At 33.2% G+C, this 27,202-nt stretch overlaps 1 protein-coding gene across 1 annotated transcript; it reads right to left on the bottom strand.

Annotated features, from left to right (window-relative positions):
- Positions 1-1,366: 1,366 nt before the first annotated feature.
- Positions 1,367-16,451, bottom strand: POU1F1 (POU class 1 homeobox 1). Its single transcript, XM_010978526.3, has 6 exons — positions 16,191-16,451; positions 13,222-13,293; positions 5,434-5,658; positions 3,245-3,409; positions 2,427-2,487; positions 1,367-1,577 (listed from the first exon to the last, which is right to left on the bottom strand). The coding sequence occupies exons 1-6, from the start codon at positions 16,330-16,332 to the stop codon at positions 1,367-1,369; spliced, it is 876 nt and encodes a 291-aa protein (XP_010976828.1). The 5' UTR covers positions 16,333-16,451.
- Between the last annotated feature and the right edge of the window lie 10,751 nt (positions 16,452-27,202).

The raw sequence follows: 27,202 nt of genomic DNA, 5'->3' as shown, positions 1-27,202 counted from the left end.
GTACAGTTTATTTAGTAAGCATTCTAAACAATAAAATTTGATCTAATTGTTCCAGTTTTGTTATATAAAATGTTATATAAACATTGCCAGCAGATTTACATTCAAAATGCAAAAAAAAAAAATTTACTATTTGATAGTGATATCATATTACATAGTTTGCTTCTACCTACAAGGTTCAAAGAAATGCATTCTCTTTTTTTAAATTGAAGTATAGTTGATTTACAGTATTATGTTAATTTCAGGTGTACAACATAGTGATTCAATATTTTTATAGATTATACTCCATTTAAAGTGATTATAAAATACTGGCTATATTCCCTGTGCTGTACAGTGCACATTCTTATAAATTAAATAAATATGTTCCTTAAGGTACAATTCCCTGAATTGCAAAGCTCAATATACCAAACTTTTTTATTAATAGTAAATCATATTCTAACCAATTAAACCAAAAGTGATGGTCTTTTCTGATAGGACCCCAGATGATTTTCTAGTTAGAGATATTCCAAAAATAAGTTATGTTATTAAATTAGGCACCCTTCAAGTTTGTAGCCATTGTTAAGAGCACATCCCTTTGTTCATGTAACAAAGATCGCATGCTCACTGTGATGAGATGCTTTCCCGGACGCCGGAGAAACCACAGCAAACAACCCGGACATCTCCCTTGCACCGTTGCAGCTTACAGAAATTGTAGTGTGGCCCAAGAATCCATGGAGTGTACTTTCCATAGCTAAACATCAAAAAGGCTAATGTCTGGGAAAAATAAAAAGATCATAAATTAGTATTTCTACAAATCTCTTTTGAAACACTTCTTTGGGCTCTATGCCATGAATGTTAACTTCAAAGGTGTCACTTCTGATTAAGATTTATTCCTACATGCAATAATAAAATTCTAAGGCACCTCTGGTTCATAAGTGCAAAACTTTTAGTTCAGAAAAACTATTAGAGATGATGCAAGCAGGATGTCAGTTAAGGACTTCTCTGATTGGATCCTCTCTGGTGATATTCTTTATGTGACATTACTGCCTGAAACAAAAAAGCAGATTTATAGCCTTTGGAAAAAGAACCTTTAAACTAGAAGACCCATGTGCACACTCATGTGTATGTGTGTGTGTGGAGAAAGAGACACTGGGAGAGAGAAAATCATTGTTTTATTCCTTTTAGTCTTTGGCTTAAAATGTACAATGTGGCTTCAGAGAATAATTCATCAATATAATTTAAACTGTATTTTTGAAAATAGAAAAGGATAGATTCTACAAAAGTTACTGATATTTTTTTTTGAAGCTAACCAAATAACTAATTCTATTTTGGCTAGAGAAGAGAAAGGAATGAAAAAATAGAAAACCTGGCTATTACATGACAGGAAACCTTATCTGCATTCAAGATGCTCCTTAGAAATAGTAAATAAACTCTGATTCAGACTTGTTTTCACCCGTTTTTCTCTTTGCCTTCGGTTGCAAAACCAAACCCTCACTACTTCTTTCTCCAGATTCAGTTCTTCAGCCATCCGCAGGATCTCTTGAGAGGAAGGTTTATTCTGTTCTCCAAAATGTCTCTCTAGAGCGTCTTTAGCAGCAATACTGGGAGGTGGGGAGATGAGGGGCAAGAAGAGAGGGATAACCTTTTTAGGAATGTTTTTAGCAGATCAAAATTAAATTAGGTTGAATTTCCTAAATAATAACATAAAAAGGAAACTTAAAGACTCTGAAAATACTGTCAAAGCTCTTCAACAAAGATAAATGTTCAGTTTGTTGAACATATAGAGGCTTAACTACTGTTAGCAGAGTCACAGGAAGAAATAAGAAAGTGGGAGAACCCAGACTTTGTGTTTATCCCACTTTGTGCCACAAGAGGGCACTGACTTCCTGAGAAGGAAATAATTCTGTAGGCATTTCTAAATTTCCCCCAGAAATCATTTAGGTTACTTACAAGAAACGAAATCTTTAGTGTACCACTAACCGACCAAAACAAAACCTGCATTTTATCAATTCCTAAGTGAGCCTCTGGATTTTAGAAAAAGATCAATGAACAATCTTTCTGGTTTGAAATGCAGGGAGTCACCCTGGACTTAAAGAGACAGAAATACTGATGACTGATAACAACACAGATATATTGCCAGAGCAAGACCTGTACTTAAAAGGACAGTAGGAACAGTCACTCCTCTGGAAGTGATTGTTCAGTTTCTGTTTTATTCGACACTTGCAGAACAAAACTGTTCTTGAATCAAACAATACATAGTTTTCCATCAAATTTAAAAATTTCTAGCTATTTCCCACCATTAATTTATTAAATATTATGCTCTTTTTACCAATCTTGTTTTTTCAATTGACTCTATTCATTTTTATGTTCTATTGCGTTTATGCTTAAATGTTCATTCTATCTGTAAGATTCTTTTTCTTCTCTAGAAACTTAATATCTCAAAAGTATACCTGATAGTTGTTCTCCGTTTCCTTTTCCTTTCATTTGCTCCTACTTTCTCATTGTATAAAGCTGTGATGAGAAAACAATGATTACAAAAACAAAGTAGGTTTTTGTTTTAAACTGTCAGAACTGTACTTCAAGTTTTCTTTATAAAATGATGCGAAATAAAATCACCGTATACCTTTTTTAAAAAATTATTGTAGTCTACATCATTTTATATTCCAAGCCCTAGATTAAAATGTTAATGAGAAATAATAACTTTGCAAAAACAATTGTCTTTAAGTCATATCCCTACCTTACTTTTGTTGGAACACTTGCTCTAAATGCTCTCAAACCTTGCTCTTTATCCAGCCTTGACATCAATATAAGAGGATCATTTTATCATATTTAAGTGCTCATCTGGCAATAAGCTTATGTTATTCACTAGGAAGACGGTTGTGCAAGCGCTCTGGCTGCACTGATATGAGGTTATAAAAATGATTTACGTACAATTACTACAGCACATAGCACAGAGGCAAAAAGGGAAAAACTCTGCACGTGTTGGAAAAAATCATTTCACCGCTTCAAACCTGTGCCATGCTCTCTAGAAGCTCTCCTTCTCCAGTTTATTCTCTCACTATTTCCTTTCCCGGTAAATTTCTTTCTACACTTGCATTGGCCTTACTTGTTTTTAGTGTGACGAAAGAAGACATTTATGTCTCATCTCAAGAGAAAAATCAAACCAAACGAAACCTCAAACCTCTGGCGTTAGCATTCATCCAGCCAATGGACACCATTGTTTTTAGGCTGAAACACCACAGAGTCTTGAGAAACCCAGCTTTAGTACCTCCTACTTGCTCAGCTTCCTCCAGCCACTTGGATAATATTGCTTTTAGTTTGCACGCATTTTTGAAGCTGAGCTGCAGGTTTTCGAATCGGCAGATAGTTGTTTGACTGAACTCAGAGCCATGCACGGCTGCCAGGGCTTCCCCAACATTCGTTTGGGTGTAGCCTGTGAAACAAAACAAACACCCTGAGCTTCTGGTTTTCGAGAAGCATTCGTTTTGGTCCACCATCGCAGAAATCTGTGTAGCTTTTTTAGTCAACTGTTAAATACTGCTTTTAACCCTATATTTGTTGGCACTTTAGAATAACAGTAAGGTTCATTGTAGAATCATCCAGTATTTCCAAAAATATTCCTTCTCACTAATAAACTATTTGTTTAGAAGTTAAAAGAATTCAGATAGAAACATCATGATATTTAGCCAAATTGGTTAGATGTGTCAAACACTTTAGAAGACATTTTAAAATTCTCTCTTTGTCATTATTCTTAAATATCTGATGATATGTGCTCAAAAATCGATAGTACATTAAATATAATGCATAAAGTATATGGTGATATAAATATTTTTATCTCAACTGTAAGAATGGAAAATCTAATATGTTGAAGGATGTCAAATAAAACTATGAATTGTGTTTACTTTCATATTATGAGACTTTGATCACACGACATTTTATATATACCCCCAAGCATATTTATTATATCATTTGGTAATGCTTCTGTCTCCAGGCAAAAAATTCTCAAAGATTGTCTCAAACATTTTTAGAATGCAAGTTGATAGAAGTCATCAATATAGAATTTGAAACATTCACAGCAATGTAAATAGCAAATTGAAAATGAATGTCATACAGATGTCTACTGCTGTGTTTGTGACAAATAGTAACTACATATTAATTCAGAGCCTCAAGCTATATACCTGTATGCATAAAATGTTTACATATGATGCCCATCAATAAATATTAAAAATCACTGATGGTTCATTATTCCACAAGTGCAGAAGTTTGCACTAGCATTTCAATCTGTTAAAATATACTATTTCATGCATTTAAGTCAGTTTTTAATTATAGCCATTTATGTTAAAAACACTTTTTCAGTAGAAAGTGAACAAAGGCTATGAATAGACGGTTCACAGAAAAAGAATCACAAATGACTGTCAAATACATGAAAGAACATCTTTCATTCTTTACTCATAATAAGAGAAATTTATTATATAAAATAACAACTTTGACCTTTCTGATTTGCAAAGATACAAAAGATTAATAGCATATTTTTCCTTCAACAACTATTTTCTTATTCCATGTGCCTGTCACTGTTCTAAGTGCTGAGGATATGCCATCAAGGAGAAAACAAAAATAAATAAATAAACAACAAGAGACTCCCATTTGCACGGAGCTCATAATCTGAAAGGTGGCAAAAGAAATATCCACAGTGATAGTATATTTGGGTACAACTTCCATAGAGACCAATTTGACAACATCTATTAAAATTACAAATACGCATGCTCTTCTTTGATAAAAGTAATTTTGCTTTTAACAGTTTTCCTACACATATATTTATAGAGGTACAAGACGGTATGTATGAATTTAATCATTGTGGCCTTGTTTTTGTTAGCATAAGATTGAAGATCATCTAAATTCTCTAAGTAAGAGATTGGTGGTATATTAATAAAATGGAATTTGACAGATGCATTTTATTTAAAGAAAGCTCTCTAAAAACCAATACTGAAAACTCTCCAAAATAAACAAATTTAAAAAAATCTGTCTGAAGAAATATATGTATTTGCTTATATGTATATATGCATAAAATATCTTTGGAAGGATATCCAAAAAACTAACAACATTGATAAACAGGAAGGACAAACAGAAGGAATACATTTCCCTTGTACATTTTTAGCCTTTGAATCATATGAACATATCATCTACTCAAAGAAATATAGATAAAAGCAGGCACTTCAAAATTAATCTTTGAAAAATAGTGCCATTAATTTTAAAAACTGTGTATTTTGGAATTAAGAACTTTACAAGGAAATGAAGGTTTTTGTAGGTTTTTCATAATTTGAGTAACTCACATCCACCGTGGAGATGAAGAATGAGACCTGTCTTGAACTTTGGACCTGAGTGTAAGAGACTGAACAGTATTAGAGTAAGAATTTGCAGACCAAGTTGTGCACCCCACTGCTCTGAACAAGCACATACCTAACTTAATTCTTCTCACTTTAAATTCATTGGCAAACTTTTCAAGTTCCCGGATTTCCGGAGAATCCATGTCTATTGGTTCTTCCACCAACTTGCTTTTCCGCCTGAGCTCCTGCTTGAAATCAGCGGCTGTGGGGTCCTCCGGCAGGAGAGGCTGGTGCATGGGGGGAAAGCCATGACTCAAGGCATGGTCGGGAAACTTATAAAGACAAGGGGTTAAGCTGCCTGGAACAAGAAAAGGAAAGGACCATTTGTCGTTATCCCCCATTTCTGTGCATGCAAGGGTTTGGCTCATAAGAGCCCCCTATTCTGGGACAGCCAGTCTCAATTCTGAAAGGTTACGTGACAGTCAGGCTTCTGAAGTAGACATCAGAGTAGCTTAGTATAAATGCAATGATCTATTTTCCACCTTCCTCAGAGCAGCAAAAACAAAAAGAATACAAAGCCAAAGGGAAGAGGCAGGGACTTGCAAATAATTAAAATAGAAATAAGCATATTTCACCAAAGTGTGAGTTTTCCTTCATTTTTTTTCCCTTAAAAGACATTTACTCCTGGGAACCTCCTCCTGAGGTTCAACTCTTACCAGAATGTGTATTTTGATCTCTGTTTTCTGAATTCACTGAACGAATAATCTATGATGTTTGTTATAATCAAGGCACAGGGCTGGGAAGTTTTTTTAATATAGAAAAATTGATACTGTAGTATTAGGAAGCCCCACTATTTTATCAGTAGATGCTTAATTTCAAGGGGAAAGAATCATGTCTGTTTTTAATTTAGCAAAGGCAGGTAAAAAGAAAGATTATGAGAATCTAAAATACATTAATGTGGTTAAACAACTTTGAGGAGTAACAGATATTAACAAAAAGTTATTCTTAAAGTTCTATTAAAAAGTCAGCAACAAGATTTCTTGAAAAGTATAAAATATAATGGTATCATCTCTTGATTATTATTTAAGAAGCAAAAGTAAGTGGCAAGGAAGGGTGCAATTCTAGATATGACAGGTAGATACGACATACATGATGAAGCATTGAATCCATTGCATGAGTTAAAAGACAAATCACAGAAAACTAAAAGATCTAATTTTTCAACTGCTTCTAGATTTCATTCTTCATTTGAAAAGAAAAGTCTGTCTCAGCTGGGGAGCATGGGTGAGAGGATGTTTTAAGCCAGGTTCTCACTCATTTTATTTATTTTCTTCATCAGTACATAATATTTTTATTGATAGAGATTTCACTTCAATTTATAGTAAATGACACATGTATAACCAAGACATTTGGGTATAAATAAAATATTCAGCAATCAAGAATTTTCTTATGAGTATAAATAAATATTTAAACTAAAAATAAATTACTAGAGAATATATGCAATAATTATTCTTAAAAACTTACTGAAAAATATATCCAATTTATGCTATCTTTAATCTTTCCATAAATACATCCACAAATCAGACATGAGTAATAGTGCATTTTGCCAGAATATATAAATCTTACATTAATATATCAATATATAATGAGAACGGAATAGTGGAAGTCAGCAAATTGTTGACATATTATTTATATGAGAATATGTGATTAGGAAGTGTACCCCTAGCCAGTAGACTGTTTGACTTTTCTGAAGCAAAATACACATGCAAATGAGAGATTAAACAAAGTAGTATAAAATAAATGTAGCTGTTTCACAGTGTAAAAGTATATATAAAGGAAACTATTCCACCGTCTAGAACAATTCATGCTACTTTTACAAACCCAAATTAGCCAGCTTTACTTTTTAAAAAGTCACTTTATACTTTAGTGGTTGGTATACTGATCAGGCTAGATAAAATGTTAAAAAGTAATTGTATTGATTTTTAATTTATTACATAGCTCATTTTAGAAAATCTTTACTGTCTTTGGGGTTCATTTTTAGCTTTCTGTTAGTTTTAGATTTCTTCTAGTTGAAATAAAAGACTAACATATATTAAAAAAAACTAATCACATTTATTTTAACATCTGCTTAATAATTATCTCAAGACTTTTCTTTTGCTTCGGCTTTCAGAGTTGGTTCTTACACATACGTAAAAACCTTCACTTCTTTCATCATCCAGAAATATCACATGTCACTTACTACATCTAATGATGAAATACTCTGAGAAACAATAAAAACAGATAGAAGAAAACAGGCTGCTGTTTGATTTTGCACACTCAGTGTATTTTAAAACATTTTAGATAAGTCATTTAACTTATGTCAAAATATTTTTATTTACATAAATAATTTTTTGCCTGTCATTTACATGAGATGCCATAAGGACTGAATTATATTAGCAATCTTGACCATTTTCAAATTTTCTTGCTGATAATTATAGTCACACACTGCTACAAATCTACGGACTATTTTCATTTCACATTTATCATCTTATCCTTATATAAACAAATAAGGTAGAAAAGATATGTATTTTTTACTCACAAGTTAAAATCTAAGTAAAAATAAGTTAAATAACGCTCCTTGGGTACTATGATGAATTCACTATTATAGTTTGAAACTAGAACTGAAATCCAGTGAACTTTGCAATAAACCACATCAAAAGAATAACCTAGTTCATTTTTCAGGTAGTCTATACCGAGAGAAATCAAATAACTTAAAGATGTATGCAGTTTAAACACATTCAGCTACATTAAACAAATGCTCTCAGACAAAATATTATAATTATTTATTAAATATTGGAAGTGTGCCATCTCTATTTCTGGAAAATTGTAAAGGTAGTTTATATATACATTATAAATACTCTGGAATAATGGACATTTAGAAAATAAGTTTTAACATGAGTCTATAAAATAGACACAGGAAAATACCACGTTCCCATGTTTGACAATCCACAGAGAAAAGGAAAACACAATGTGTGAGATCTTATTTTTCATTAAATGGAAGTATTCACAATTAGCTGCAGGGGCAGTTTTCCTGGAACTAACCTTAGAGAGAAATTCATGACAGTCACAGGCACTGCCAAACTGCAGTTTTTATCATAGGACCTTGTATTTGGGGGAGAGTGGGAAGTAATCCGTATGGTATGCCTAAGATATTTTAAAAATTTTTTCTAAAGCCTGGATTATTGAAAAAGAGAAGGAAAGAGGGAAGAAGATAAAAGACGTGGTGAGTCGGGTGCAGCAGAAGGCCCACGATCAATTTCCAAAGCACCGATTAAGCAAAATTGTCTATAAGCCTCGAACAAGCGCACACCTAAATAGCTCAGACGTGTTTGCACATTCTTTACAGCCCAGTATATCTTTTCCCACTGCAGATCTACCCACCACAGCCTTTCTGAACTGCTCTGCGTGTACATCTGTGTGGCAGAGGTGAGAGAACGGAGGTAAGTCTTTTCAAGCAGGTGATGGGGAAGCCGAGGTCCAGCCTGCCTTGCAGGGACCTGCTCCAGGTCCCAGGATAGGGGCCAAACTGCTTTTCTGCAGAAGCCTGTTCTGCCAGATGCTAACTGACAATACCTCTGAGGTTACGGGCTTGAAGCCTTAGAAGAACAAACAGGGGAAGTGGAGGGACACAGTAAAATACCCCCATCCTGCTGTAGACATCCATAGAAAAGGGTATTTCCATTTCTTTTTTTTTTTCCCTTCACGCATGACGGCGTGAAACAAATCATGAATTGGAATTGCGAATTTTTTTCTCTTTTGTGCATTAGTACATCCTATCCACGGATAACAGGGGTCCTCTGCCTGGTTTTGTAAACGAGGTTGACTTGGAGCACCGCCACGCCCACGTCTCCATACGGCTATGGCTGCTGTACAATCACCGAGTTGCGTAGCTAAGAGAGACTAGAAAATTGAGAGAAAATACGTCATGCTAGAGCTACTGAAAGTCCTTTCATGATCCTGAGGCAAAAGATGGTTACAATTAGTCCTTCCTTTAGTGTTAACACGACCAGAATGAATTAGAGAAAAATGAAACTTAAATAAAACAAACAAAAAAGACAACTTAAGAACAAAGAGATGGGCTCCAAAGTAAACTGTTTCTCTGTCGCTGTCAAACAGCTTCTGTTGCCTTTTGTGTTAGCCCAGGAGAAAGGGCACTTTCAGCCATACTAACCTTTCTTTTATTATCCATTTCTCATAAAAAAAGAGCAGACATTCATCGTCGTGATTAATTCCCGACATCAGCTATTTTGTTTTCCTCTTAAAATTAATCTTTAAACAAGGACGTCTTGGGTGGTCGTTAACACCACATAACCTTGCTGGGTTTAGCCATCATCGCTGTGTCTGGTTTACTCAGTTTCCACAGGACAGCGGACAAGGCACACAGCTCATTAAGCTTGTTTTCTAACTTGGACGCAGCTTTGGAAGCTGGAGAACAGACCCAATCTCAGATACTCAGGAATAAGAGTTCTGAAAGATTTTTGTTGTTCTCTCGTTTTCTTTTGTGTTTATCTAGACGAGATTTTTGAGTAGTATGTATAATTTCCTATTTCCTGGTATCTATACTATAGGCTATTGAATTATCTAAGTTCTTAGGAGGCAGACAGAAGAAGGAATCTAGCTGCAAGTTTATCTGAAAGGAAGATCAAGGAGAAAGTCAGGCTGAGTTGGTACAGATTTGCCACAACTCAGCTCCAGCAGAGCTGTGGGACCCACGGCAACCTGGATATGAAGAGACTGACACTCTGAGTTGTTAAGTGACTTGAACAAGGTTTGTAATTAGTTCCCGGTGTGACTAATTTAGTTGTCCCAGTCATTCTCTTTGATATGCCCACATCTGGACTATGAGGCACAGTGGATTCATCGGATGATGAAAGTCCTCCCTACCAACCTTAACAAAATATTCGCTATAGTTCTTGCCTTCCAGTGGGTTATTCATTTAATGAAATGCTCAAAGTAAATTCAAGCATCAGAGTGTGGTGATAAAATAACCATATTCAAATAAAGCAATTTCATACCCTTTGAAATATTGTTCTTTTCACAGCGCCCCTTTTTCGTGGAGTGTGTGACAATGAACCGGTCGGCTGTAGATAAGACACTTCTGTGGATTGTGTGGAAGTGGTTGATTTGATGAATGCCTTGAGAGTTCTCAGAAAATTCAAATGACATAACCAGGCTTCTCTTGTGTATTTTATACCTTTGCTATTTTACTTTTGAATTGCTGTGTTTTATAACGCAGTTTGTGTAGCTTCTCTGGGGATAACGGCATAAGGGTTCAGATTCCCTGAGATTTAATCTGCCACGATGCAAAGGCTAATGTGAATATATGTCAAAAATAGTGACATCGTAACAAATTATAAAGCACATCACATTTTAATGATCTCCTTCTCAAAAAATATTCAAATATAATCTCCATGCTTTCCATGGTGAGGTTTTCTTTCAGTGACAAAATATATTTAATTTTGTTTAAAGACTACCGCGATAGCTCCAAATCTTAGGACAAACATTGGGCTCTTGATTGTCGCTAACCCAGGCTTTGAATGATCTTAAAGGGCTTTTCCAGGAGCCTCTCCTTTTTAACCGTAATGAGTACGAGAGTTTGCTGAGTACCTGCCGAGGGAACTCGTGCCAGCCTGAGCCTCCTGTGGACTCATTGTGAACCTGGGCCTGTTCTCCCCGATCCGGGAAACTGGAAGGATGTTAGATTCCTCAGGCCAGCTGTGAACTCACCAGGCCAGCAGCCAGCAGCCTCGATCTGGTGGGAGGGCGGTGGTCGCAAAAAACCTTCTTAAAGTATTCGATCTGTAGCTGATTTTATCTCTGCGCTTGCTGGGTTTAGGGGGCGCCTGAAATTGCACCTGGGTTCCTGGGAATTACCAGAAGGAGCAGCACACGGCCAAGAGCTTGTCATTTCTTTTCTCCATAATCAAAGTGTGGTGGAGGCCACAGAGAGCATTCTGCCTGCACCTCTAGTGGCGAAATGCGCGTCATTCTACTCTTTTATAATGAAAGCAGTTCATCATCAGCGGGGGTGGTTCTCATTAACCACGAATACTGATTAACTGCTAAGAATATGAATCATAAATAATCCACTTTCAAAGGGAAAGAGAAAAATATGGCTTTCTTTATTTCTTAATTATTAAAAAGAGACACTAAGATTTACAGGTAACCATTAAGAACATCAGTTTTCATTTTACCATCAAGGTGAGGATACTAGTTTATTCAGAACGCCTCAATAGAAGTTAAAGGAAACTAATTTGTTCGGGAATATCTAATTTTAAAGTTTTAAAGTTTTATTTAGTCTTAAACTGAGAAATTAAAGTTTGGTGAACTAAATTCTTTAATTTTATTTCAAATTTATAGACATAAGTCCATGTTTGATTTTTTATTATCTACTCTGGATAACAAAACACAAGAAAAGATTTCCCTAATATGTGATTCCCTTATCCAGAGTTTCTCTCTCAATATCCCACAAGTGTGCACGTACACACACACACACACACACACTCTTATAGTCGCACGTAGAGCTTTAGTAGTTTATTGTCACCCACAATATTTCTCTCCCTGCTGCAGTAATAAATATAAAAGTTTAAAGAAAACCTAAAAAATTCTGTGCACAACAAAATTGTTTCTCTGGCCATGTCCTAAAACTGCCGTAAGTTTTGTGATAAGTGGATCTGTTAGGTCAGATTTTCCTTTTCCTTAAGAAATGTGCCTTCGAGATTTCCATACAAGTAGTTAATCTTGGTCTAGTGATGACCTACTTATCCAGAGGAAAAAAAGATATGTAACTTTCAACTATTTCAGTCTCATTTAAGACTCAAAAACAACTCAGAAAGGGCTGACAAACACTGAAACAACTATCACTAAAGTAGCTGCAAATCACTCTTAGCCTTCAATGTCTTATTTATCTTCATGGACCAAATGTCCAGAAGAAATATTGCCATGAGGGGGAGGTCCTGTAAATCTGTTCTGTCTACTTTGGTAGCTGCATAAGGTTATCGAGCACTTGAAATGTGGCCAGTGCAACAGAGTTTTAAATTTGACCTTATTTTAGTTCAGTTTCAGTTGCATTTAAATTTAAATAACTACATGAGGTTAGTGCCTACTGTATTATTACTGGAGGCAAGCCCACCAACGGCATAAACAAGTAACAATCAGCAGCTTGGCAGTAGTGAATCAGAATAAAAATCATACATTATCATTCTAAGTGAAGTAAGCCAGAAAGAGAAAGAAAAATACTATATGATATCACTTATATGTCAAATCTAAAAAAAAAAAAGATACAAATGAACTTATCTACAAAACAGAGACAGACTCACAGACATAGAAAACAAAATTAGGGTAACCAGGGCAGGGAGTGGGAAGGGACAAATTGGGAGTTCAAGATTTGCAGATACTAACTACTATATATAAAATAAATAAACAAGTCTCTTCTGTATAGCACAGGGAACTGTATTCAATGTCACGTAGTAACCTATAATGAAAAAGAATATGAAAACAAATATATGTATATGTATGACTGAAACATTATGCTGTACACCAAAAACTGACACAACATTGTAAACTGTCTATACTTCAATAAAAATAAAGAAATAAAAATTATAATTATTAAAAAATAGAATAAAAATCATACAAAGCAAACACAAGAGTTAAGAAGCATCACAGTTCAGGGCTGTGTACAGTAGGGGCAATCGAATATAATCATTATGATCTCTGAAGACATCACAGATCAGGGAACGTTTCAAAACGCAGTGGTTTAACCAGCAATTTCCAAGGTGAAGAGATCTGAATTTCATGACACACTCTAGTCAAGATTCCCTCAAACCCAGGAAATCCATGTAAGTGTCCCCAACTCAATCTCATATGTGAAGACAATTTTTCTTACCTGCCATCACTCCATAGGTTGATGACTGGTTCCCATAATGACAGGAAGGAACAGAATAATGAAGTCCTGTTGCTGTGTTTCCCAGTGTCGTCACCAAGAAATATGTGCACAAACATTTAGGAGTTTGAATCAAAGACAAAACAGACGGGACTGGTAAGAAAATGTATGAGGATTCAAGACACATTCATTTCATTTCAAAAGTACACATTTATGTGATTATTAAAGTTACATGGCAATAATTTGTTCTCATATGAGGGAAGTTCTCTGATGAGTAGGTAAAAACTAGATACTGAAATTTGTCTCAGATAATGAGATCATGACCCATCAAAGTGGACTATAGCCTTCATTAATTATGTCCAGTGCTCCACATTAGGGTCACTGACTGGATTGAACCTTGGCTAATTGGGAGTTGCAGAATTCTTGCAGGTTTCACTCAATATAGACATTGCAAAGAACTGACTAGAGGACAGTCTCTTAAAACCCTTGTATAACATGGTATTATAAAGTAGTTTTTTTCTGGAACAATAAATACAGAAATCAACTCTTCGAACAGTCTTTACTTTTGTTTATTCGCCTAATAAATTTCTTCCAGCAGAGGAAATGGCAGAGCAATTAGCCTTTTATTGGATACAACCATAAAAATCTCACTAAATTCAGAGATTTATGAGAAACCTGTATGATGGACGTAGGTTGAAGTTGAAACCATGAGGTTGTACATTTTCTGCATGCACACAATTAATTTAATAATTCTAATGATAAAGCTGGTCAAAAATAAGATCACTGACTATTGAGTGACTTGAGGTCTCCAAAGGTTGAATCTGATATATAAACATAGCCTCACTAATAAACAGCTATGTCTCATAGAGGTAATGTGTAATTTGAAAGTAAATTTGAATTACTAAACTTTAATCAAAGTTTAAACATAAATCGCCACTTTGACTAAGGAAATAAGACTCTTGACAATAAAATCTTAAGCCAGTGTTTGCCTATATATTTTATTTTCTCTTTTTTTTCCATCATATCCTGAATATAGTGGTGGATTTTCATAAATATAATTGTATCTTCTTGAATAAATTTGAGATATTATAAAGTTTAGATTTAGAATCCTTTGAAAATATTGAGATGTACTCTAGTGACCAAAGACATGAAGTCTCTTTAGAAAGTAAAACAAATTTTCTCTAACTATAGCTCAATTTTTAATATTTTAAAATATCTGTGTAAATTTTCATTTTACACCTGACACATAGTGAGAACTGAAGTCATTTTACATTATTATGATTACTATGCATTCCAAAATTAAACAAATAAACATGAAACACATTTAACATTCAAGTGCTATTATAATCAGTATATTACTAATTCCTTACTTAGGCAATTAGATGTATAGGATTACAATTTGATAGAAAAATTAAAAATTTAATGCCATGCTATTTAAAACACATTAGGTCATTTTTACTGATTATGAATTTCTTTTACTTCCAAAGTTTAAATATTTTGTTTCTCTGATTTGGGGGAATTGTATAAAAGCCAGGCTAATATACTAAATATCTTATTTATTTTTAAATAAATAAATAAGGTTTTGAGCCTAAATTTGCTTAACTACTACCTCAATTCTAAATTTTATTTTTATTCTGGCCAAATACTATCCACACACAGTAGATTAAACAATGCATTATTCTTCTCATCCCAATTTCTAGAAAGATCTATGATTTAAAATATACAATTAGCTATGTGATAATTATTTAAATTTATTTATACCACAACTCTTTGATAAAAAAGACTTTATTACATTTTCCTAAAAATATGTTTGAGGATATTTTCATTAGTATATTTTAATTAAATTTTGAGAATCTTTATAGTAGATAAAAAAAAACTCTGCATTAATAATTCTATCAAAGACTAGATATATGATCTCTTGACACTTTAAAATTTGGCTGAAGATGAATGCCAAATTTACATATATGTTTGGAAGCTGCTTAATATATTGAAGATAACACTTAAATATTTTAAATCATCATAAAATATATCAACTCAAATTTTGATTTTTAAATGTATAAAATTAGGTCATATTTCGATTGCTTTTAAAACAAGTGGAAAGTGAATAGTATGTTGCTATTAAACAGAAGACGTTTACTCAGCTTGAATTTTTTATAAATCAACTTCAAAACACTTTGTTACTGCGTAAAACTGGACACATTAACAAAACATACTTATCTGCTTGGTTGTGTTTGAGATAATATATTTGAATTCATAAGTTTAATTTTCACTTAAAAAAGTTAAGTAAGAAAACAATAAAACTTGGTTAGACATTGAAATCTCTTCAGAACTCAATTTTGAGAAAAATTCAACTCAGTTCATGGGCTCTAAATATTATATTGCTTCTATATTTGATTTCTGAGTTTTTAGTTATGCTAAAAAGGTAAGGGTATTAAATTAAATTAAATAGTCTATAAAAAAACCATTTAATTATTTAAACATTTAATTATTTTTGGAAATCCATCGTTGTTGGTATTGGGGATCATTTAGCTGTGTTTACTATGAGGTGTGTTGTTTTTAGTCATGGTAGTAAATATAACCTAAGAACCAAATAAATCTCTAAGATAAAGAAGTAACATCTTTTAGACACTAAATTATTTCACACTGTTTCTTCAGCTTTGCTATTTATACATATATGTTTACATAAAAATAGTTTTCATATTAGAAGTAGCCAGACTCATTGTTTACTTATGTAGAAAACAGATCTTTATAATAAAACCAACAGTGATCGAAATGACTACACTTACTAATACTTCTTGAAAATTTTCTTAGGCATTTTGGCTTCTTTAATATCCTTAATATTTAACTTAACACAAAATTAACATGAAGGAGAAAGTAAAAGAAGCAAAGAGATTCTGAACTAATAAGATTCAGAGCATCCTCCCCGACATCTTTAGGGCCAGCCACATGTAGACCGCTGTTGGAGCCCGTACCTGTGGACATCACGTTGGTGGCATGGTTGGAGACTGGTAGGCACTCGGCAGCGCTGTGGTGCATTATCAGAGGCAGAGTTGCAGAAGACTCAGAATTCAGAGGTATAAAGGTATCAGCCGAAGTAAAAGGTTGGCAACTCATTCCCACAAGAGAGTTGACAAATGAGGAGAAACGCTGCTCCCCTAGTCAGAGTTTTATTATATTACCATCTCAAAGGGCCGTTTCAAATCTCACTACCTGCATATATACATCAGGGAGGCGCTGAAGCACCAGGAGGGCTCGTGCTGGTATTTATACTGCAGGGAAATCCCTTTATACATGTTAATCATCTTTTCCCAGGGGTATTGCTTTATCAATCTGGACCGTCTTCCTTCTTCCCCAAACATCATCCATGCCCCAGAGGGGAAACTGGTTCTTGGGTACAGACTGAAGACAAGAGAGAAATAGAAACTTTATTTGACAACTTCAGATAAAAGTGTCCCTCAAAGAAATAACACTACAATAAATTAAAAGGTACTAAGTGTCTTTTTGCTACTAATACAATGACAAACTTATACATATGAGATTTTTTTTGAAACTTCTCATTAAATATGAAAAATAACAAGAGAAGTACACGCCACCTAATTTTAAGAAACTGAATGTTTAAGTTTAAATTGAAAGAAGCATAGAAAACTAAACATGAGAATGAATGTATTACCAACTACTGATTCACACTCAATATAATTTTGAAAAACTATAAAGGCCAATTGGCTTTTTACTATATTATAAATAAAAATGGTAAACTATTGAATAAAATTTTGGTAATTTGTAGAGAAGATGAAAATGAGGGATAGCATTTCTCTCTTGATTTCAATTTTCTCATGAAGAACATACATTTAGTAACCTCTTACTAGATGTCGACACTGTTCTAAGGCACTTTGCATGGTTATGTCAGCAAATTTCACAATGTCTCTGTGAGATCTGCTCTGTTCTCACTAAGCTGGACTGTGTCAGAGCCTCTGACCTTAGCCATCCCACTCCAGAATCTGCACTGGTGCAAACTTTCCACACAAAGTATACTGGCATTATAAGAGAATGAAAAAAAATAATTTACTGTTCCAAGTTATCTTGAGACATTTCATAATATGAAACTTCAAAAAAAATCTAATGAAACATGATCCTTGCTTACATGCATAAAATCTATGCCTGTCAGGTTACGGCTGGTCGCTATACCATCCCTAGTCTACATTCTAAAGATAGTATTGCATTCATTCATTTATCTTTAGAAACCATGATCATTGTGAAATAGTGATACTGATATTTATCTTCAAATCAATTGTTTGTAGTACATTTTTTTTCTATTCTAAAAGTGACATATTCTTCATTCTGAATTCTCTGTCTTTGAATTTTTATTAGTCTTCTCTAGTGAGAGAAGAAGGTTAGAGGTAATCAGAAGTATTTCACTCTTGCAGAGTTCTTGTAATTTTTAGATTTCACATGTACAAAAAAGTATTTTTTTCAATGTGTTTATAAAGAGAATTTGCTAAGAAAATTAAATAGTCTATAGGACATCAAATATTTTAAAAATTAAGCTAAATGATATTTAGGAGGAATAGCACTTGAAATCTGTCCCTAATAACCTTTTTTTTTTTTAAGTTATTGCCTGGAATAGCAACAAAGGACTTCCCCAGTAGTTTGCCATACTACCCGAAATTCTAAAATTACAATCTTAGACATAATTTCCTTAATAATTGTTCTAAAAATTTTAACTATTTGTGCTATAAGGTACAAACCAGACTTAAAATTGTGTAAAGCCTGTAAGTAGGTGTTCCCATTATAGTCTTCTCACTTGGTGATATAAACCATAAACTATTAATTTATCAAATTTTAAATCAGCTTTTGTAAACAGTTTTAATTTTGCACAGTATTGATTTGTATAGCCCTATCATATTTTAGCCATTTCTTTATTGTTGGGTGTTTGTATTGCTTTTCACTTTTATAAATAACAATGCAGTTAACTCTGTCCAAAATCTTTGTTTTTAAAACATAATGCATTTTTACAATTTATCTGTAGGATTATTTTGAATATCACTCCCCCACTTAAAATAGATGTTACAAATGGGATTACTCAGTCTGACTTATGAGATTTTTAAAGTTCTTGAAAACATTCTCAAATTGCTCTAAAAAAAGATATTTTTTAAAGGAGTTTTAGGTTCACAGCCAAGTTGAGCAGAAAGTACTGAGGGTTCCTGTATGCACCGTGCCCCGGCACACGCACAGTCCTCCTCTCTGTCGACATCCTGTACCCGGGTGATACATTTGTTACAATTGATAAACCTATGATGATACATCATTATCACCCAAAGTCCATGGTTTACACTAGCATTCATTCCTTTGTAGATTCTACTGGTTTTTGACAAATGTATAACGACTTGTATTCACAATTGCAGTATCACACAGAATAGTTTCACTGCCCTAAAAATCCTCTCTGCTCTGCCTATTCTTTCTTCCCTCCCACCTACCCCTGATACCACTGATCTTTTCATTGTCTCCATAGTTTTGCCTTTTCCAGAATGTCTATAGTTGGAATCTCACAGTATGTAGCCTTTTCAGATTGGTTTCTTTCACTTGGTGATGTGCATTTAAGTGTCCTTTTTATGGCTTGGTAGCACCTTTCTTTTTAGCTCTGAATAATATTCCATTGTCTGAATGTACTACAGTTCATCCATTCAAGAACTGAAGGACATCTTGTTGCTTCTAAGTTTTGGTGATTGTGAATAAGTCTGCTGTAAACATCTGTGTGCAGGTTTTCATGTGGACATAAGTTTCAGCTCTTTAGGGTAAATACCAAGGAGTGAGACTGCTGGATCGTATGGTGAGAATATGTTTAGTACTGTGAGAAATTGCCAAACTCTATTCCAAAGTGTCTGTACCACATTGTGTTCTCACCAGCAATGAATGAGACTTCTTGTTGCTCCACTTCCTCGTCAGCATTTAGTGTCATCACTATTTTGGATTTTGGTCATTCAGGTAGGTATGCAGTGGTATTTCACTGTTGTATTAATTTACTATTCTCTGAAGGCATATGATGTTGAGCATCTTTTCATATGTTTATTTGCCGTCTGTTTATCTTCTTCAGTAAATCGTTCAGATCATTTGTCCTTTTTAAAACTGGATTGTTATTTGTTCTTATTGTTGAATTTTAAGGGTTCTTTGTATGTTTCGGATAACAATCCCTCATCAGATACGTCTTTTGCATATACCTTCTCCCAGTCTCTGGCTTGTCTTCCAAGTTGCTTTCTCAAACAATTTGTTCTATTATGATTTGGTTTCAAATATCAGGAACAAATTGAGCAAAAGAATGGCTGTTTATTATTAGGAGATATGGAGGTTTCTTGGAACTCATGGAGGTCGGGCCATAGAGAGAGACTGAACAGGAAATGAAAGCCATCTGCCATGTCTCTCTGACCTTCTTATCTCCCTTTCTCTGTGTCTCTCACTTTTCTCTTTCTGTACAGCACAGCCTAGGTTGAGTCCATCCAGGGCCACCTCACAGATCTCCAGATCGCACCTTAAGCTTTTAACCAAAGAGATTTCTTTGCTGTTTCTCAGTCTATATTTATGAGAGAAACAGGCTGATTGTCCATGACTTTTGTTGTGTTCCAGAAGCACAACATGGGTCCCCATGCTCACACTTGTGAATGAATTGGTTTGCCCTGGAAGTGTTCAGGCATTTGTAGACAATGAGGGATAGATTGTTATCCCTGGAGACACCCTTAAAATGTGACTAATTTGATTCCACAATTTCATAGTAGCACCAGTAGAGAAAACGTGATATTTTTGGTGCATTCTCAATGTTATTACTAAAGTTTAAATACTTAGCTTTATTAGTTTGTTAAGACAACAACATACTGTTAATTTACCTTGTATCTTTTATTTCTAACATGCTGTCTTTTCATGTTTATATTGCCTATTTGTATTTATTATTTCGTTAATTAACAGATACTATGTATTTACCTTTTACTTAATATCAATTAAATTTTATTATCAATTTGTATGTGCTTTTAAAATGTATTAAGAACATTAATTTTCATTGTTTTTATCACTTACTATTAAATTATTAAAAATTTCTTGTCTTTTAAATTTGCTCTAGACATTGACATATATATTTTGTGCATGAACTAAATATGTTGATCTTTTCCCTCGTGCATTTCTTAATGATTTTGTTTTAAAATTCTCTTTTGCCTAGAAATTTTGTTTTTGTTGTTTTTTGTTATTTTTAGAGCCTTAAAAAATTCCTCCTAACCTTTTAAGCTGCTACATGCATTATGTTTCTAGAGTTAACTTATTTAAAAATTTTTTCTTCCAGTTTTATTGAGATATAATTGACATATAGCACTGTATAAGTTTAAGGTATACAACACAATGATTTGACTTACACACATCATGAAATGATGACCATAATAGGTTTACAGAACTTCCATCATCTCATATAGATACATTAAAGAAATAGAAAAACAAATTTTTTCCTTGTGATGAGAATTCTTAGGATTTACTCTGCATATAATGTACAGCAGTGTTAATTTTTATAATGTTGTATATTACATCCCTAGTATTTATTTATCTTGTAACTGGAAGTTTGTACCTTTCGACTATCTTCATCTAATTCCTCTTTCCCCTAACCGACACCTCTGGTAGCCACAAATCTGATCTCTTTTCTATAAGTCTATTTCTTTTTGAAGTGTAATTGACCTACAACACTATGTTAGTTCATGGTATACAACATAGTGATTTGATATTTCTATACATTCCAAACTGATCACTATGGTAAGTCTAGTTGTCATCTGTAACCATACAAAGATGTTACATAATTATTGACTATATTCCCCATACTATATATTTCATATCTGTGACTCATTTATTTTGTAACTGAAACTTTGTACCTCCTAATCTCCCTCACCTATTTCTCCCCTCCTTTCATCTCCCTTCCCTCTGGCAACCACTGGTTTATTCTCTGTATCTATGACTCTGTTTCTCTTTAGTCAAGTTTGTTCATTTATTTTGTTTTCTAGATTCCACATATAAATTAAATCAAAAGTATTTGTCTGTCTCTGTCTGACTTATTTCACTTAGCTTAATACTCTTTTGGTACATTCATGTTGTCACAAATGGCAAGATTTCATTCTTTTTTTATGGCTGAGTAGTATTCCACTGTATATATATACATTTTATGCATTCATCTATTGATGGGCACTTAATTTGTTTTCATGTCTTGGATGCTATAAATGATGCTGCAATTGAGTTCATTTATAATTACTTAGATACTAATGAAAATTATAGCATAATTTGAAAACTATCAGATAAATAAGAAGAAAAAACTTGCTTCAAGCTAAGGTAATAAAAGAAAATACAGCAGGGGTCTTGGTCAGGCATATTTGTTAGTCTGGTTCACTCACTGTAGCTTCTCTTCAATTAAGCAAATAATTATTTTTTAAAAATACACTGAGTTTAGACAGAATGATCACATTTTGACAAAAATATATAAGCCCAGAAAAAAATATTATACTATTAGGAAATAAGACTCAAGTCTATTTATCTCCAGGTAATAGAATTGAATTTTTTTCCCTTTTTCACATTTTGTTTTCTAATTTTTCTATACTTTTTGCATGAGTTGAGAAGTATAGTAATAGTTCAGCATGTAGCTAGATTTTGGATCTAAACTGTTTGGACTTGAACTCAATCTTGACACCTTAATAACTATGTAATGATGGGCAAGTAACTTCACCTTAAAGTGTCTCAGTTTACTTTTTCTGCAAAATGGTGATAATACTAATACTCATTTTATTTAGAACAATGCCTGGCATGTATAAGTGCTCAATAAATGTGAACAATTTTATCACAAATAAATTTTAAACAATAAATATTTATGCTTACTATGTGCTTTATGTATATTACTTCATTTGATTCTCATCTTAATCCAGTAAGGTTGACACCGTTTTACAGACTGGGAAATTGAGGAATAGAGAGGTCAGAGACTTACCAAAACCATACAGTAAGTAGTGGAACTGGTATAGGAATCCAGTTCATTTAAATCCATTCATTTAAAGCCTGAACAAGCTACAGAATACTGCCTTTTGTTATATGCAAAAAAGGTATAATGATATTGAGATTTCTCTAACTCTGGTTCCCTATCTCTGTGTATGATTTCTATATTTAGACTTTTTGTTTATTTCATGACTTCAGGGAGAAAACATGGAAAAAGAGCTAATTCTCTACAAGGTATAGTGTTCTCAGCTTTTCAGCATGTGGATCTTTATATAAACCTGTATTAGTACCCAGGTATTCTACATGAATAATATAGATATTATTTCTTGTAGGGTAATGGACTGGCACTGCTGAATAATTTAACTCTATTCAATAATGTGTTCAATTGATATTAACAATTCTTTCATTACCAACTTGTAATTCAGATCACTTTGAACTGATTAGAATTTGTGAATATTTTATATGTTTTATATATATAATATATACAGAGAGAGATTAAGAGGGGGAGAGAGAGAGAAGGAATTAAGATGGGGGAGTCCCATCAGGATATGAAAATGAATCTAAATTAATTTATTCAGTTTGTCTAAGTGACAATAAAATTTAGTATTCCCACAACTCATAACTTTTGAAAAGATGATAAATTTTACTCAAAGCAGTTTTTAAAGAAGAGATTATACAGCCATATGGCTTGAAAAGAAACTCTGTTACATTCGAAACAGACGTTATTCAAAACACACATCAGTCGTGCATTTATATTTGGCTCTTTATTGATTATGAAAGTAGCAGTGAATGTGTATATTATGCAGTTTATTCTTCCTTAAATTCTTTCATGTCCAGAAATCAAGGTTCTTTATTGCCCAAGGAAGAGATAATTTCAATGACTTGCAACCTTGCTGAAGATGTATGCTTTCTTAATGCTGTCTAAAGGGTAAACTTGTTACTTATGGAAAATAAACGTCAAGGTGAGACACTGACTTAGGAATGATGCTTGCCCACAAGGACCATATCGCTGTTGTACTACACTTCATAGGTAGATTTATTATTTGCCTCACTCACTTAAATAGAATAAGTCTTGTCTAAATAATGAGCTGCTGTGCTTGAATTAATTTAGTTGGAAAACCTCTTTGCTCTGGGTTTCATTTACAACATTAATACATGATACATAGAGGTATGTTTTGGAGTGTGTAAATCTTTCACAAGAGATGTTTGCTATTTGAAACTAAATTAGAAGTTATATTGTTATTCCTTATACTAATGGTGTTAAAAAAAAAAAAAAGATTAGCTCCTTAGTAGTCTTATTGGGTGACACAAGGATATCATATGGTGTAACAAGAAATGTACACAGAACACAGCAAATTAATTGATACTGTGCCGAGTGAGTCTGACTTCTTTTTTCATTAGGCATCTCTGAAGATGAAAGAAGCAGAATGCTTTCCTTAGCCACTGCAGTGAGATTATTTAATTATAATCATCTGGCTGTGGCTTAGTTCATGACACAAGATAATCTAACATAGGGGTTGCAGAAGGGGGACAAGGTAAACAGGGGTGCAAAGTAGGAGAAAGAAAGGTGTTTTGTTTCCTCTGATAGAGATCAAAAGCTATGTTTGATTATTTGGGATTGCCTCAGTGTTTTGCGTTGTTTTTTGAGGGGGGCTGGAATACGTCAACTAAAAAATTCAGTCATTTATATGTAATTCATAATGTTTGCTAAAAAAAAATTCACTGAACTTAGTGTGGTCATCATTTCATAATGTATATAAATAGTCAAATCATTATACAGTACATTTTAGACATATAGCGTGCTGTATGTCAATTACATCTCAATAAAACTGGAAGAAAAAAACTTCACAAGAGCGAAGGTAAGCAAGACATTACAGATCACAATGAAGAATTAGGAGGATTTCCGAAGACAAAAGCATATTATGCATACTACATTCTGCTTTAAGACTACCTATCCTGAAATATTATCTGTACCATTTGTCTCCTCTTCTGCTTTCTTCTGCTTATCCTTATTTTTGTTTTGTTTTGTTTTGCTTTGTTTTGTTTTGGTTTGGTTTGGTTTGGTTTACTACCACGCTTATACTGCTTTCATATTTCCTACTTGTATGGCAGGAATGTCATGAGCAGATGAAGTGGTTTTAAATTTCTGTGTGATCATCTGAGGAACAGAAGATGTACAAACCTAAACTTTCATAAATCTGTACTTTTTGGAATCAGATGTGGCTAAATTTTTCTCAATTAATGACTTAAATGGGGAAAAAAATTGAATGGTTTGATGAATGTAGGAGAGTTATGTAGCAGCAAAACTAATTTTATTGAAAAATCCCAGTGCCTGAGGGGGACATTATTTAAGAACAGGTCTGAAGGCTGTTCTTGGCACATAGACACACAAGACTATTTGGTACCCAATTATTAGAAAATAACATTCTGTTTTTGTAAATAATAAGACTTTTTCCTAATTCAAATTCAGATTCAATTATTGTTTATTGAACATCTACTTTCTGACTCATTTGTGCTGTTTTGAAATATATTATGTTATCCCATCATATGTTATTTAAAGGAGTTTAATTTTAATGATATCCAAGTGATTTTATGCTAATCTCTGTTCTGTATTTTCCCAACATTGTTATATATATATAGATAGTAAATATAAATTTGTTATTTACATTTCTTTAGTTGAAAATACTTCCTTTACATTTTTTGTAGGTTGCCATCACAAAATATACAAATATTCTGACTTGTAGTTACTTTGAAAACCTTAATCTCTCCATATATATTTTCATCAAGTACTAGAACTCTTTCAGTGTAGTAACTGAACGAGTCTGCGGAGGTAAGTTCAAGTTTAATTCTTTATTAGATGTCTTATTAAGCAAGGAAGAGGCATTTGTCTCTGCAGGGGAAAATGGAGAGAACAGATTAAGACAATTTATAGAATGCTCTCTTATGCCCGGAACAATAGCAATTAACCATATGTGTGTGTGTGTGTTGTCTATGTATGTGTGTATGTGTATACATATATTTATGAATAATTAGCTCTCTAGATCTTAGGTCTCTGAATAAAAATGAGAGTAATTACATTACTCTTGACAGGAGCCTAGAAGTTTAATTAAGAAAAATTGAGGGGTTCAATAAAGGGCAAATAAAATTAGAATTTCTTTCACTGAGACACCTGCCTTGCACCAGATTGATTCTGCAAATGAAAACCACTCTGTTGTACATTAAAGAAAGGAACTACCTCTGAGGATAAAGCTGTTCTTCCCACGGTTCTCAGAGAACACGTAGAGTGTAAACAAAGTGTTTTGACAGAATTTTTTAAAACTAGATTAGCTAAATTTTGAATTTTAAATAATGATAAATAATGAATTTTAATAAAACAATAACTGACCTGGAGATGTTTATAACAATAAAGTTGAACACATAAAATAAATAAAACCAATAAATGTCACAAAACCAATGACACTGATACTCTTAGGCTACTCTGGGAAAATAAAAATTAAAAAGTAAGTTTTAATGATGTCATCGATGAAACTGAATATGATCAGAATCACCTAATCACTTTATGAAATAAAATTATTTAAAAATATATTACATATTAAACTGAATGATTATTATATTTCTAATGAAAAATTGAATCAGTGATTCAAAAATTATGAATGAAGAGATTAAAATATTGATAATAGTTACTAAGTGAAAATAGCACATGACAATTATTTTGCACAATATATTCCCTTTAATGAACAAACATGCTGACTAGTTGGTACACAGTGAAATAAACATGTTTCTTACTTGTCCTACTTTAACTCTACATATTTTCCATGAAAATAGATTGGAGAAAGTGAGGGAAAAAGTGAAGGGGATGGAAAGGAACAGGGAGTTAGGGGAAGGGAGATGGAGGCACTGGAGAGGATTAATGATACACCATGTGTTTAAAAGGCCCATTGAGAATCTCGAGTAATGGTAGGTAGGAACCGATGCATGGAACATATAGAGCTGGGAACTCTGGTCATGTTTCACATGTTACAGTCATAAAAGAAAAATATACTACATCGTATGATTCAGTTAATTAGGATATAGTTACCACAATGTAAAATATTACAAATAATTTTGTCTTTTAAAATTCTTCTTCTTAGTCTATCCTCCATTTGTGCTTGGTATCCATAACTGGAGAAAAAAATTTAGGGTTATACGAAGGATGAAAATAGGAGTAGAAAATGTTCCTAGAATTAGCCAATTACGCAAGTTTGTAAAGCCGGCTACAGAATTCCAGTTTAAAAATGATTAGTAATGAGAACAAAAGTTCTTCAGAGTTCATGGAAGCTTTGTAATATTTTAATTGCCCCTTTTATATTGAAGAACAAAGTACAAATCATACAGGTATTGAGAAACGATGACCTAATGGAGATTAACATGTAAGCACTGAGAGAATCCATTTCATTTTTATTCATACCTGAACTTTGGACACATACTTCTGTTTAATGAATATTGGTGCACCAGGCAGCAAAACATCATCTGTTCCAACAGAGTTGGGAGTTTAAGGTTTCATTTTTTTTATCAAACATCTTGCAAACCAAGTGATTTCATCAACATATTCAAATCAATACCCATCACCTGTGAAAGGTCACTTGTAACACTCTGAAACATAAGACAGAGAAGGTAAGATTTTACCCTAAAAATATTATAATGGAATTGTTTTCTGAAAAAATACCTTTTTGATATTTTATATTTATAATAATTTGTCAAACTCTCTAATAATTTCAGAATCATTTATACAAGTATCAATGTGAGAATTTTGTTTTTGATGTAGGTGCCTTAACAAATTAGTAGGAAAAGAGTGTTATTTAATAAATGATCCTGTGACACTTGGCTCACTTTTGAAAAATACATTGGAAAAAAAGTTTCATTTCAGAGCAGATATCAAATAAGTACACATGGATTAAAGTCTCTATTATTTTTAAAAATGTATTCTTACAAGTAGAATTTATAGGTG

This window comes from Camelus dromedarius, chromosome 2 (assembly GCF_036321535.1).
Source record: "Camelus dromedarius isolate mCamDro1 chromosome 2, mCamDro1.pat, whole genome shotgun sequence".
Classification (NCBI taxonomy): domain Eukaryota; kingdom Metazoa; phylum Chordata; class Mammalia; order Artiodactyla; family Camelidae; genus Camelus; species Camelus dromedarius.
The sequence above is the reverse complement of the archived record's forward strand: the minus strand, read 5'-3'. Positions and strand labels throughout refer to the sequence as shown.

Bases quoted from the DNA above. Each gene is read 5' to 3' on its own strand.
- POU1F1 (XM_010978526.3), bottom strand. From the start codon at position 16,332: ATGAGTTGCCAACCTTTTACTTCGGCTGATACCTTTATACCTCTGAAT. The intron at 5,659-13,221 runs GTAAGAAAAATT...TTCTTGTTCCAG, and splicing joins AACCTATGGAGTGATGGCAG to GCAGCTTAACCCCTTGTCTT. The intron at 1,578-2,426 runs GTATACTTTTGA...CCCACCTCCCAG, and splicing joins AAACGGAGAACAACTATCAG to TATTGCTGCTAAAGACGCTC.